This window comes from Chelon labrosus, assembly GCF_963514085.1.
Source record: "Chelon labrosus genome assembly, chromosome: 3".
In the NCBI taxonomy this organism is placed as follows: domain Eukaryota; kingdom Metazoa; phylum Chordata; class Actinopteri; order Mugiliformes; family Mugilidae; genus Chelon; species Chelon labrosus.
In genome coordinates this window covers 19,367,157-19,380,430 of record NC_140339.1, presented here as the reverse complement: position 1 = coordinate 19,380,430, position 13,274 = coordinate 19,367,157, and the positions used below count along the sequence as shown (strand labels likewise).

General features: G+C 40.6%; 1 protein-coding gene across 1 annotated transcript in view; it reads left to right on the top strand.

The window, feature by feature from the left end:
• LOC311486136 (transmembrane protein 266-like) overlaps positions 1-13,274 on the top strand; it is a gene marked incomplete at both ends in the record, with an annotated part of 30,977 nt that overhangs the window by 7,008 nt on the left and 10,695 nt on the right. The window contains 2 exons of the mRNA XM_084541898.1: positions 11,504-11,658; positions 12,793-12,866. Coding sequence (XP_084398024.1) covers positions 11,504-11,658; positions 12,793-12,866 — 229 coding nt within the window. The remainder of the gene's footprint in view (positions 1-11,503; positions 11,659-12,792; positions 12,867-13,274) is intronic.

Genomic DNA, 13,274 nt, shown 5'->3' with positions numbered 1-13,274 from the left:
GATGGGCGTGCGGTTGCCAGACACAGAGACAGAAGCATATGTTGCTGATACGGCTGGTCCAAATGTGCAAGGAGTCCATGGTTAGGTACCAACGGCAGATGGTTCATCTAAATCTGTGGTGAGCAAGGGAGGGAAAAGAGGAAAAAACAAGTGCTCCTACCCTTTGCCACCCACCAGCTTTAGGCCAAGAGTCCAAATGTTCTATTTTCAAAATAACTACTGGCCCATTTGCAAGATTTAGAGCGTGGTTGATGATGGAAATGAAACATTGGCCTGTTATCCAATAACAACCAACAGAGGAATGATTAGGAAGAATTTTTAAAGATCCTTAACCTGACAAATGTTTTGAAAATGTGCACATTAATACAGAACCAAGTTGTTCAACCTTATACTGTAGGACCGTGTTTGGATTGCACTGCATTTTTAATTTGGATGTTTAAACTTTATTAGTGGAGGGAGGGGAAAAAAAAGGTTAAATGTTGAAGTCTTGCTTTTTAAAATAATGCATTCTCAGAAGGCTTTCACCCGGTCTAGCCAATTTGGCCTGATTTAATTAGAGAGCTCGGGAAGTTGTCTGAGACAGCGACCAGGGAGTGACTGGCCCTCCTGTTATCTACCAGGCTTCCTAATTCCTCTGCCACAGGGATGGCTGCAGGCCCATGTAGTATAGAAGCAAAATGTTCATCGTTTGCTAAATGGCTGTTTTCTGTCATTCACGAGGACCAATGGACATGACAAACGCTTACTGTCAGAGATGTTCCACGTATAAAAAAGCTAAAATTGTGCTTTGGTTTTAAAGCAAAATGTTTTTAGATGATATATTTTCTCATTACTTGTATCCACATATCCATACATTAGATGCCCACATCTACGATGATTTGTGGGGGGCAGACTGACATCCATGCCTTTGTGTACATTTCTCCTTCCCAGGTCATCTGTTTTGCATTTTGCCTAACATGACATTAGTTTTACTGTCTTTTACACATCCTCCTGTCTCAGTACTGATAATACTATAACTGTCATAAATACACGGACCGCCATTGTGTAGCTCATAACCCGTATTCTCACTCTGTGCTTAAATCACACACACGAGGAAAAGAGACATCACACACACACACAGACATAGAACGAGGAGAGTGGTGGCAGAGTGGTTGCTATTCACAGATATGAAAAGTGTGAGATTGCTTTTTTGGCTAAAAAGGGAGAAGGGTCAAGTTTATGCCTTCTTGTAGAGACCAGCTTGTCGGCCCTGGTGAAGTAGATTAGTCTCTGTTTACATCGGTATAAAATGATAATTTCTCATCTTACCCGCATCACAACTACAAATACGAACACTACTGTGCATGTCATAGGTTAAAAAGGGATATTTTATATATCCAAATGTGTTATTGAGGCCTAAAGTAGGGTTTGGAGATGGGATTTCATTGAATTTAATAGGTGGGCCTTGGATCACCTGAAGAACCTCTTGATTGAACATACTGGAAATTATGACTCCAAATAATTATCCTAATACATCTTGTTTTAAGAGATGTTCGGGTTTCATGGATTAGTTCCAGGAAATTGATGCTTCGGAATACACCTGGTGTGGACCGTGGGTTGACACAGGCCAGTTTGAGTACACAAAGAAAGTCCTGGAAGCCGGACTGTAATGTACAATAGTGATGTTTTGAATATTTGAATGCCTTGTTTTGAAATCACCATGCACAGTCTCATCAGTCTTTCTTGTCCCTAAAGTCAAAATACCGCTGTTTTTTTTTTATACTTCATCTTAAATGAGCTGCAAAATGGCTGGAGATTTGCTCAGCTCTCAACTGACATCCATAACCATCTGCAGTCTGCTGCAGTACTATACTGATCATGGCCTACTCTGATTGGCTGCATTTATATCAATGCACACATATGGTATGTGCACACACAGAATACAGAATACACTCAATATAGGCTCACACACACTGACCTTCTTGTCCCCTTGTAACATACAAATGAGTCTTTCCCCGTCGCTCCCATAGGACTGTGAGGAAAAGCTGAACACCAGTTGCCCTTGTTCATTATGTTGTGTGCACACAAAACTGTTCACAGTAAACCGAGCTTCTAGCTGCAGGTTCAGTGTAATTTCAACTCTTTCTTCAAGTGTGTGTGTAAGTCAAATGTGATGGCTTTCTGCATTAGGTTTTTTTTGGTCATATTCTTTTCATTCACTTCTTTAAGTGGGTCACTGTGCTGCTGGGGGACTCCACAAATAAGTACTAAATACAAATGGCTTATTTACGTAAAACCATAGCTGTATACCTGTGGTTTAGAATTTTTCAAAGGCAGACACAAATACATTTGGCATAGTGGTAAAAATGTGTGCATTTAAACTTTAAAGGCCTGGTTCTTGATAGCGTCATGTATGGTCACATCATAAGACCAAGACTTTGTGGTTGTTTTTCCTGTGTCTGTGATAGCGCTCTGTGTCATTTTGTAATTGCTTTTGGCTTGTCTTTGGGGTAGTTTTTTTGTGTTTTTTGCATCTCCTTATGGTTGTTTGATTTCCTTTCAAGCAAGAAGTAGTAAGAGCCACTTCATGCAGAGGTTCTGACCACCACCCCTGGCCACCATAATGCTCCTGTCTCTGCAGGGCAAGTGTCAGGACCAACTTTTTTGATGAATGAGACTATCAGTGTTGAGAAGTTGCCTTGGGTGCTTGCCAATGTAATGTTTGGAGTAAACTAGTTTTGTAAACGGTCGCTTTTTGATGGAATTCTCTCTGGGATTGTGATCACATTATAAAACCCTACGTCTAGAATGACCAGTTAAAAAATAGGTCAGTAGAGAATGAGTGAGATCAAGGAGCTGTTATGTAACTGTATGAATAAAGGAACAATTTGAATGAATCGTTTGTTTGATGTAAGATGGTAAAATATTGTGCTACAATTTGCATGCTATATTTCTTTAAGCTGTCACTAGAATCAAATGTGAGCTAAATCAGCTCTATCTATGTGCAGAGGTCGGTCAGCTGCATGGTGACTCCAGGGTTAATCATCTATTTCTCTGTTTCCATTGAAAGTGCTGCAGGAGTTTTGGGGCTTACCTCTTCCTTGCTGATGTGTTGTGATCAATGGAGCAGAGGCACTGGTAATAGGGAACCTTTCAAATGTAAAATTAATTACCTGCAATCTGACAGCATCAGGGAAACTCGGCATGTATTTTCTGCTTAGTTGGTACTCCCCTTTTCTGCATTCGCTAGCATCAAGCATTGTGTATGTATGCGTATGTGTGTGTGTGTGTGTGTATGGAGCCTGCTGAAGACACATTTGTTTCTAGGAGATGATAAGATGCTGCTTGTCAGGTTGGTCATATTTTTCAGGTGAGGCTGTATTTGCCAAGAGCAGACAGTTATTTTGCTTGAAAGGACTCTCAGAAACTCCCTTCAGTGAGAGGAGTTTTTTCTTTCTCGCTCTCGTCCATTCTCTTTTTTTGTTAAAACCAAACCATATGAACTGGAGAATTTCTTGACAGCCTGTTGTTTGGCTCTACATTCAGTGGTTTTGCACAGTGCCTCGTAGTGCCTTCAATAGCAGCATCTGGTTTGGTGCATATACAGTAGGCTACACGTGCAAACAAAATGGTCTGTGTACTGGTAGTGATTCATTTCATTCTTTAAGATTTCTTGTACTATGCTGTTGATGTGTTGTACAGAGGAAAACATTTACCATTCTCCTGTTCTGTGATGTAAGGAGTCTATTATAAATTATATCAATGAAACCCATTTATTCCTACATAAAATACATTTGACCTCATGCTCATCTTATACTTTTCTGCTAAAATGAGAATTATATAACAAAACATCAAGTCAGTATGCTATGATGTTCCTTTTGACTTGCTTTGCAACCTCTAGTTAGTTTAAGCTAGTAAAAATTCCTCTGTTCAGCTTTGCACAAGTTAAAGCTAACCAGAATTCTGCTTTTCTGTCGCTGGCAAGTTGCAGCTGCAGCTTGCCATCTATGTAAAAGAACATAAAACTTGCCAGTTTACCTTTAACATGATCAAACTGCGTTGACAATTTTGGTTAGCGACTTGAATGATACCATCAGCCTCCGCTCTGCTAGTGCTAATTAGCTAAATCAGTATGCGCTCCTACTAAACTGAAGATAATAAACATGATACACGTAAGGAGAGGAACCATCTACAAGCTAATCTGACTAAACTGTGACATTTTGAGCTTAACAGAGCAGGGTTCTTTCTCCGTGTCTCGGTTTGGGAGTAAATTTGTTTTATCCATTGACTTTCCCGTCAGCCTCTGCTCTGCTAATGCTAATTCGCAAAATTTGTGTTGCCGTATGCTAAACCCGTGCTGCCCTCAAATGGAACTCATGAGCCTTTGGTTACCAAATGGGAAGTACACAAAATACTTGACGTTCAAGTGATAACATCAACCATAAGACATGAGAACATGGCTGCCAGGCAACCGTCGGTCTGTAGAAGCCACCGAAGCAGACAGTTTAGCAAGCAAGAGAGCGAGTAGTATAGAATTTAATTTATGCAAAGGCTAATCAAAGGATAAGACTAAAAAAGTGCCAAACATCAGCATTCAGTTTTCAGAAAATCTCCACTTAGAAGGCTGTGAATACCACTAGATTGGCCTGTTCTTGGTAAACATGAAGAAAATAACCAATTCTACCCTAAACTAAATTGGATTAAACTAAACGAACACTAAATTTAACACAGCACACTCCTAGTTTTCGCTGTGTTTCTTTCCGCGTGTTTCAGTACGGGCATACATTTGTTTCATCTACTGGGGTCACATTTCTAGCACAGCAATACAGCATAAAAATGATCTCACTAGCTCCTGCATTCACATTCGCACTTCTCACCCTAGGAATAGTTGTTATCGCCCGTTTCAAAGCACCTCAGGTGATTAGCCAATAATAGAACTCAAGTCAAAGAAAAAAACTCTTCACTTGTGAGCAAAAATAAAAACTAAGATGGGTGGTGCCCCAGTTCATTACACCAAATAACACTGAAGTATTGTCAGGACTCGGATTATTGAATGTTTGTTAGGAACTGAGTTTAATATGCTGTCAGTCCTTCAGGTCAAAGTGAATTGTCAAAGAACCTGTTATTAGAACCAGCTCTACAGTCTGCTTTTTGATACTTTTTGCATTCAGAGCATCACAATATTAATGACAAGAAATTAGGATAAACAGTCAATCAAGGGACTAATTCTTTTGCCGAAAACCATAAGGTCCTATTGTGTGCAGCAGTGACACAACCCTCACAATGCTATGATATTAACCTTTATTTTATGTTAACATTAAAGTGTAATGGTAATGCATCGACTAACCAGGGGTTAGTCAATCTCTTGCCAACCTCTCATCTCATTAAACATGTGATTTAAAAAACAATTCTATCTTTAAATCAATTGAAAATCAGTTCCCCTTTCTTTATCTCAGTAAAAGTCACGAGCTTAAGGTCTGTTTCATCAAGAATCTGTGCAAAGTGCTTTTTCTTCAATTCAACCTAGCTGCAATAAGACGAAAGGTAAAAAAAAAGATACAAGAAACTGTGAGAAGCAGAGGAAGTAGAACTGAAGGACCTATAGTCTAACGCCGTATGTTGGACAAAAGGTGAATAAATGTTTAAGTAATATCTCTCTCTGCTGCAGTGGAGTACTTTATCTGATGAGACCATCAGGTGCTGTGAGTCTGACAGTTCCAGCGTTTGGTGGCTCACTCGACATGCCGGTATTGATCACTTTGCCTGATTTAATCTCCCTCCTCTGTTTCCCTGTCCGGCTCCACTCAGTCTCACCAGCAGTGGCAAACAGTGACAGCTCTATCAACCTGCTAAACACACACTGGCGTCAGAAAGGATGTAGAGGAAGAGGAGGAAAAGCGAGAAGGCAGGAGAGATAATAGGAGACATGTCGAGAGAAGATCCACAGATGCTGTTATTGTCCCAAAACGTCTCGCATGCAGGTTGACTAAAACAACACAGGCAGTGTGACTGTTATTTGCTAAACCGGTGTTAGGATGTGGACTCAAAGCGGGTTTGAAAACGACCAGTTTGAGAGGTGACCTTGTCCGTTGAATGTGCTTGTCTACCAGTGACTTGGGCCAGGTGGTTCTGTCAGACTGTCAGGGCCGACTGGGTCAGAGAAACAACATTTGCTACTGTTCTGTTGCTTTAATAAGACTCATTAATATACCGCATGTGTCACCAGCAGCGTCTGACTGCGTCCCCTCTGGGCTGGGCTAGTTTGGGCATGACATGAAGTAAGGGCACACGCATTCACTGAATTTAGCCCATTTGTCATTTGTGGAAAAAAAAAAAAAGAAAGAGGTGCGCGTTATTGATGCTAGGCAGATCGTAACTCAGGTTTATTGCCTTGTTGACTCATTTTAATATCCTCAGATGATAAATTTGATCTTGGAAAGGATGTTGTTTGGGGCACTTTGAACAAGCTGGTTACTTAATATTGTGCTTAAAGGGAGGTCTGTCAGGATTCAAGTCCAGACTATTAAAACATGCTGTATGTACGTAGTAGCATTAGTTCAAGTGTACTTCGTAATTTCAGCAGTAAGGAAACACACTACTCAAGGATTGAAAGAATCGTTTGACATCTGTGGAAATCTGCATACCATCTTTCTTGCCAAGGCTTAGATGAGAACACTGACATCACTCTCATGCCTTTGTGCTCAATATGAAGCCATATACCCCTATTAGCTTCTATTAGCTCAAAGACTGGAAACAGCTAGCTCAGCACTGTCTAAAGCTCATTAACCAACATATATATGCTGGATGATTTATTTACCCGGAGCAGTAACGTCCTGCAGTTTTACTGGCAAGACTCCAGGATGTCTCTGTCCTCCAGAAAAGTGTTGGTCAAAATCAGTAATTCTCCACAGTTTTATTCCCAAATGTGTGGAAAAGGCAGTGTTTAGATAACGGCCTGAAAATTGTAGAAATTAGAAAAAAAAACTTTCATTTAAAAAACTGTCTGTTATGGTGCTAGTTATCGTCGAATGAGGTATCACAATGGTGACTGAGCTTATGAAAGCTTTTCATTACTTTATATATTGTCTTAGACTTATTAGAATACGAGTCTGGTAACATGCCATTTGGATTTCATTATGGGGCTTCTTTCAAACGTTATGGAGAAAGAAATACCTAGCCCTACAGCCAATCTGAGCTTTATTGTAAAGACGGGGGATTTCTCAGTATGTGTCCTTGCCTGTACTTGTGTTCTCGTGGACTTGTAAATCACTTGTTGCTCAAGTACTTTTCCAATTCAAGGCACGTATCTAATCAAGTACAGTTCAAATGCCCAGATGTGTTCCGCCTGTTTTATCTGGGACACATTGGGAGGTAAATTGTGTGAACAACGTAGGATGGCCAAGTATTCATCAAAAAGCCCACTGCTATTCCAATAACAGAATTGCTGTACTGCATCCTCCCGTCTGTTCTTCAGACTCAAACTTGTCATGTTTGACTCTGAAGTAGTCAGAGTCAATACCAAGTTGTTGGTATTGATGAATGCCTAAATTCAACTCTCCGATAACGTGTATGACTACGTCGCTGCTACTCTTCTGTTCATCACCGATCTTGAGTGAGCTATAGTGCTCACTGTTGTCATTCAGTAAAATGAAACACAGCAGTTTGAAATATTGCATAGAGTAATGAAACAGTGAGCAGCTAACCCTAACCCTTGAGCTGTTACGGTGTGTTCAGATTACCAGTGAAGAAGCAACCGGCTGCAAGTTATTTTCAATGGAAGCAGGATATATGAAGGTACAAAAACACGATGCTTGTTGCTGCGTGTTGGGCTTGAGGTTTTTGAGGCGTGAGAATTGTGTAACCTATAGTACTAAATCACATTCACTGTTTGCATCAGTAACTATAGGAGTTACCAAACCAGATAATCTGATATAACTGCAACAAAATTCAGAGTTTACTGGAAGAAAATAATTAAGTTACTCCATAGTTGGTCCTTCCCTTTAGGTATGGCTTGGTGTTCCTTTTGATTGGCTTCAACATGACATGATACCTGGATCCATTAACGTCTGAGGAGACTGTACCCTTTATTTACCACTTCTTTTTACTACTAACACTGAAAGAGTTTTGCTGTTCTGCTCTCCCTCTTGCAGCAGTTAAATGAAGCATGAAATCACTTAATATCTATTAATAATCTAATCATATGGTGGAAGTCTGTTAAACCGTGACCTCTTGAAATTGAGGTTGTTTGAACCAGTGAACTGTTTGGATGTCTCAAATGCACTGAATTACCAAAGCACATTTTGTAAAAGTGCAAAGACACTGCTACTCAGCATGCATTCCCTGACTCGAAAATAAAAAACATTTTTGATGAGTTATATGATATATATATGTCTTCACTGTGCTGATCATTCACTATCCTGGAACAGGTTTGAATGAATTTTACTCTAATATATTGCTTGGGGTGGCCACAAAACCTCCAACTTTAAAGGAGGTTACTAGTGGACGGTGATTGGTGTAAATTCACTGAGACTCACTTGAGGTACTTACTGCGTGTCAAAATGTTTCGTGCTAAAAGAGTGCAAGGACTCCTCATCATCAGCAGGTGGTAGTAGTCTGTATTCATCGTTCAAAATTAGAAACCAAAAGACTATTATCTGGGAGGCTAGGAAGCTAGGAAGAGCTACAGACCGTCATACGGAGCTGGCCTCTCCTGATTCGTGACGATCAGCTGGTTTACAATTTATTCATCCTCAATGATTGTGCTATTGTAAAAATGTTTGTGTATTGAATGTTCAGATTAGATGAATACGTGATACGAGAAACCCCTTCTGTGCAGCCTTTGATCTTCATCATTTCGTTTACTTTCGCCAGTTCCTTTTCTCTTCTCGTGACCTGGTTCTCAGCCAATCAACGTGATCTCTCTGACCAACTCGTTCCGGTACCGATTCAACATGCTGAATTGGCTGAAAAGCTGCCACCGGGGGTCTGACTAGTGCCAAAGGTGTGGGGCTGGGGCCACTGGTTTGGTGTGTCATGGCCTTAAAGGTGTTCAAAAAAAATAAAGGCTCAAACCCAGTGTAGTGCAAATGTAACATAGTCACAGGCGTGAAATGCGTGTATGTGATAAATTTTCCATTTTTTGTGACACATAAGCACGACTTTGAAAATAATGTACATGGGTTCGCAGTATCTTTTGTGTCTGCACCACATCCTTTAAAGGCAACCCGTCTCGTGGCAGTTTGTGAAATAGTCGTGAACTTTTATTATTGATTCATGCGTATGGACACGAGTTTCAATTTTTATTATTTGTGACATTGACCAGGACTTGTATGCAGTACTAGCAGGTGCAAACACGGACAAAAGTTCACCTCACAAGATGATGCTGACTTCAGTCACACACGCAACATTGAACTTTGGGTACTTTTGTTTTGTTTGCGCACAAGTTTCATGGTCACCCACCATTTCATTTACATTCACTTTCACATGTGGTGACGGCACAAAAGTTGCTGCCAATTTAAAGCCATTATTTTCAAAGTGGTAATCTGTGACATGTGAAAAAAGGAAATGATTTTTTTCCAAGGACCCGACTTGCTAGAGTTTTGAGACTGTTTCCTGATGACACTTAGTTTCCATACCTGGCATTCGCAGAGTCTCACTCTGACTCTTGTGCAGCAGATTCTATACCATCTGGAGCTTGCGCACTTGTTCCACCCCACCCAAAGCCAGGAAGATTGCTATCAGCATGATTACGCCTTCATTAGATTAGCTTTGCATTGTTTAGAGGCTTGAGGCTCAACCCATGCAGAGCTGAACGAATACTCCTCTCTGAGAAACCAGTGAGAGGGTGGAGTGATCAACTCAGCAGCTGCTGAACACATTTCCCTTATTGCTACATAAATGTGTTACTTTGGAAGCTAATCACAAAGAGGGCACCTAGAAAACTGTTTTCATTCTGATTTACTGTATTTTTTTCTTCAGTGAAGTCCTCAGTTGAACTGTGAATAACAGTTTTGCAGTGTATGTCAACTTAAAACATTTCTACCTGACCAAACAGCCAAAGAGGCCCACATGTGAAGTATAAAAGACACATGTGTTGTCTCTTCCACCGACTGAGCAGGAGTACGTGTGTCACAAATGAGGAAGTGACTCGTAAAAAAAATTCACCCCCCCGGGATAGTTTTGCCATAGCGTAAATTCCACTCCAATAAATGCTCCAGGTTCGGCAGTCATTTGCTTAAACTGAGAGGTCGACATGAAACCTCTTAATCATTTTCCCTATGCTTACCTCGAAGATCTGCACTGTGTGATCATATTAAAACACAACCTTTGTAAAAATAATTTCAAGCATCTCATTTAAAACACAGACAGCAGTGACTTTTAATAAAGTAGAGGCTTCAATATAACACAGAGTCCACTAAGACAGTTTTCGGAGCCGCAGTGAAAATGGAGCCATTTTGCCACCATAGCAGCTCATATTAGCGCCACGCCAAGGAATGAAGACATGATCAGAGGAGGGAAATGCTCTGCCAACGTCTGCCTCTTCCGTGCCAGTGCATGGGGAGAAGGGAAAGGTAGTGGGCAGAGCCAACTTTCCACTCCAGCTGGAGAGCTGGTGAGAGGCATTGTTTCTCTCGGCTCCTACTGTCAGCTCTCGTAGTCGCCGATCTACGCAACTATCCTGCTATTTCAAATACCATTTAGGAGTGCTTATGAATTTGATCTAAAAGATTTCTTGAAATACTATTTCTTTTTCATATTATCTCATTTTCAAAGAGACAAGCGACTGTCTGGTGGTTTTTGAAAACATTCCATAGTTATACAAACAGTTAACGGATCCTGATGATTTATCTTTAACTTTTGTCTTGGGCAGCTAATTCTGCAAAATGGGGAAACCTCCTTCCCAAGCCTCATCCTTGACAGTGACTCCCTTCATTGCTCTGTAAAAAAGAGTACATCAAAATTCCTCTCACACCGCTGATGGCTCAGTCACTCGTCCACAGAGCCTCACTGTCCCCGTCTCCGTCAATGCTGTCTCTGACCACACTTTGCTCAGGCCATCGCCGCCAAAGTTTGCCTTGATTTAAACAGACATCACCTTTCATGAGAGTAAACTAACACCCTCTGTTGGCCATGTCAGGAAGTTTAAATATCCACATTGATTCCATGTCACTGGTAGGGGCTGGGATCATGGATCCACAGCTGGCAATGTCAGATTAAAATATATGCCTAATAATATAGATGCATTTTTCTTTTTTTTTTTTAAAGAAAGTTTCAGTTCTACTTTAACTGGTAGGAGAAAGTGTAAGATCTAAATTTAACCTCAATGTCACATAGCAACATTTATATTATAATATAATAATATAATATATTCCTCGGTCAGGACAAGTTTGAGTCTGGCAAAATTAAGTATTTGCAAGCGCTTGACTGTGTTTCTATCACTTTTTTGTATTATATGTAAAAATTTCCAAATGCTCATGTGTATTTTATATCTTTTCATTGTATTCGTTGTTTCCTCTCCCGTTAGGTCCAACTGGCTGAAGCCATGCTGCGGGCGTCGAGTGGCCCTGTGGCAGGTCTGTCTGCTCAGCGCTGGCTTCAACTGTATCCTGGTGGCCTGTGTCATCCTGGTGGTGCTTTTCCTGTCGTTGGAGCTGCTCATAGACACCAAGCTCTTACAATGTAAATAGTGTGTTTGGTTCTGCCTCTTTGACCTGTACTTTTATGTGAGGAGGATTTTGCTGAGCATGGATATTCCTCTCCATTAATACTCTGTGTGACGTTCATAAAAGACCTGGGGGGCCCGCAGCAGCAGCAGCAGCAGCAGCAGCAGCAGCTCCACTGGAGCACTGGAGTTTAATGTCCTTGAGCATTAAATCGAATCTTTATTAACTCACGCTGGCGCTGCTCTTGCACTGTGCCCGACCTGGTGACAGGGTCACATTAAGATAATTTATTTAGAGAAATAAAAAGTCCTCTTCTTCTTCTTCTTCTTCTAACCCTTCTTCTAACCCTTCTCCTAACCCTTCTTCTCCTTCTTCTTCTTCTTCTTCTAACCCTTCTTCTCCTTCTTCTGCCTTCTTCTTTTTCTTCTTCTCCTTCTTCTGCCTTCTTCTTTTTCTTCTTCCTTTTCTTGTTCTTTTTCTTTCTTCTTCTTCTTTAATAGTCTTATCTTCCACCACTGTCGCTGTGTGTTTAAATGCTGATGGTTGCATTGCCCATTAATATGCATGCTTCAATCTGTTACGCACTGTGTAACTGTTGACTTTAACAAGTAGACAAATAATCTATATGAATGTAGCTGTTATGGAGACCATCAGTTTTATGATTTAATCTATGCTAACTTGTGGTAATGATATTAACTCCGTATTAAAAAGTCCTGCGTTCCAGCTGGGTGTGTAGTCCTCTCAGTCACAGAAGAGCTGGTGGAGCTGGATGGTTAATGGTTGTGATGGAGAGTGATGGAGAGAGGTGATAATGAACCAAGTCTCTTGTCAGTGGCAGCAGGCACACATCCACATCGATTACTGGCCGGCATCCAGCTCTGATGATACCCAAGTCTCGCTGCGAGGACTGCAGGACTCTAGTCAATTTAGATCTTTTGTAATCTTGTTCTTAGTTCGCTGCCAGTCTCACAAGACAAATAGAGGAGTAGGCAATAAGGCGGGACTGGGCAAGAGACTTCACAGATAGATTAGTGGTGTAGGACATGGGTAGACACAGGCTGGCACTGTGGGTTAATGAGCAGACTCTGAGATAACGGGAATCACCAGAAATGATCATGTTTAACATTTGTCATGTTTCTTATCTCAATAGTTTCCAATGCGTTCCAGTTTGCCAGCATTATCCACTGGATCAGCCTTATCATCCTATCGCTCTTCTTTTCAGAGGTATGTATAATATTGTAAATAAAACCAGATTTCTGATTCCAGCATTACTTAATCACTTAAAGGATGTTATATCGTAGCATGGACATTTCTTCTGAATTTATAATTGAATTAAACCAAGAAAAAAATGTTTTTAGCTGTAGATTATGTCACATCTCCAGCATTGCAAACCAGGTAAAACCCTGAGGGATCTATCTAATTTCCATTATTATTTAGTCCATTGTCTAGTCAGGAATAACCGTTCACTTCAGAAATGCTAGCTTGAGGCTGGATGGTGAGTAAAATGTCCATCATTTGAAGCATTATTGTAATTGGTCTTAATAAAATTTAAGCCATTATGTGATAGAAGTATGTCTTATCATTGCTCTGGAAGGGTTAAAAACAAATGGAAAAGGGGAGAATTCGGCCCTC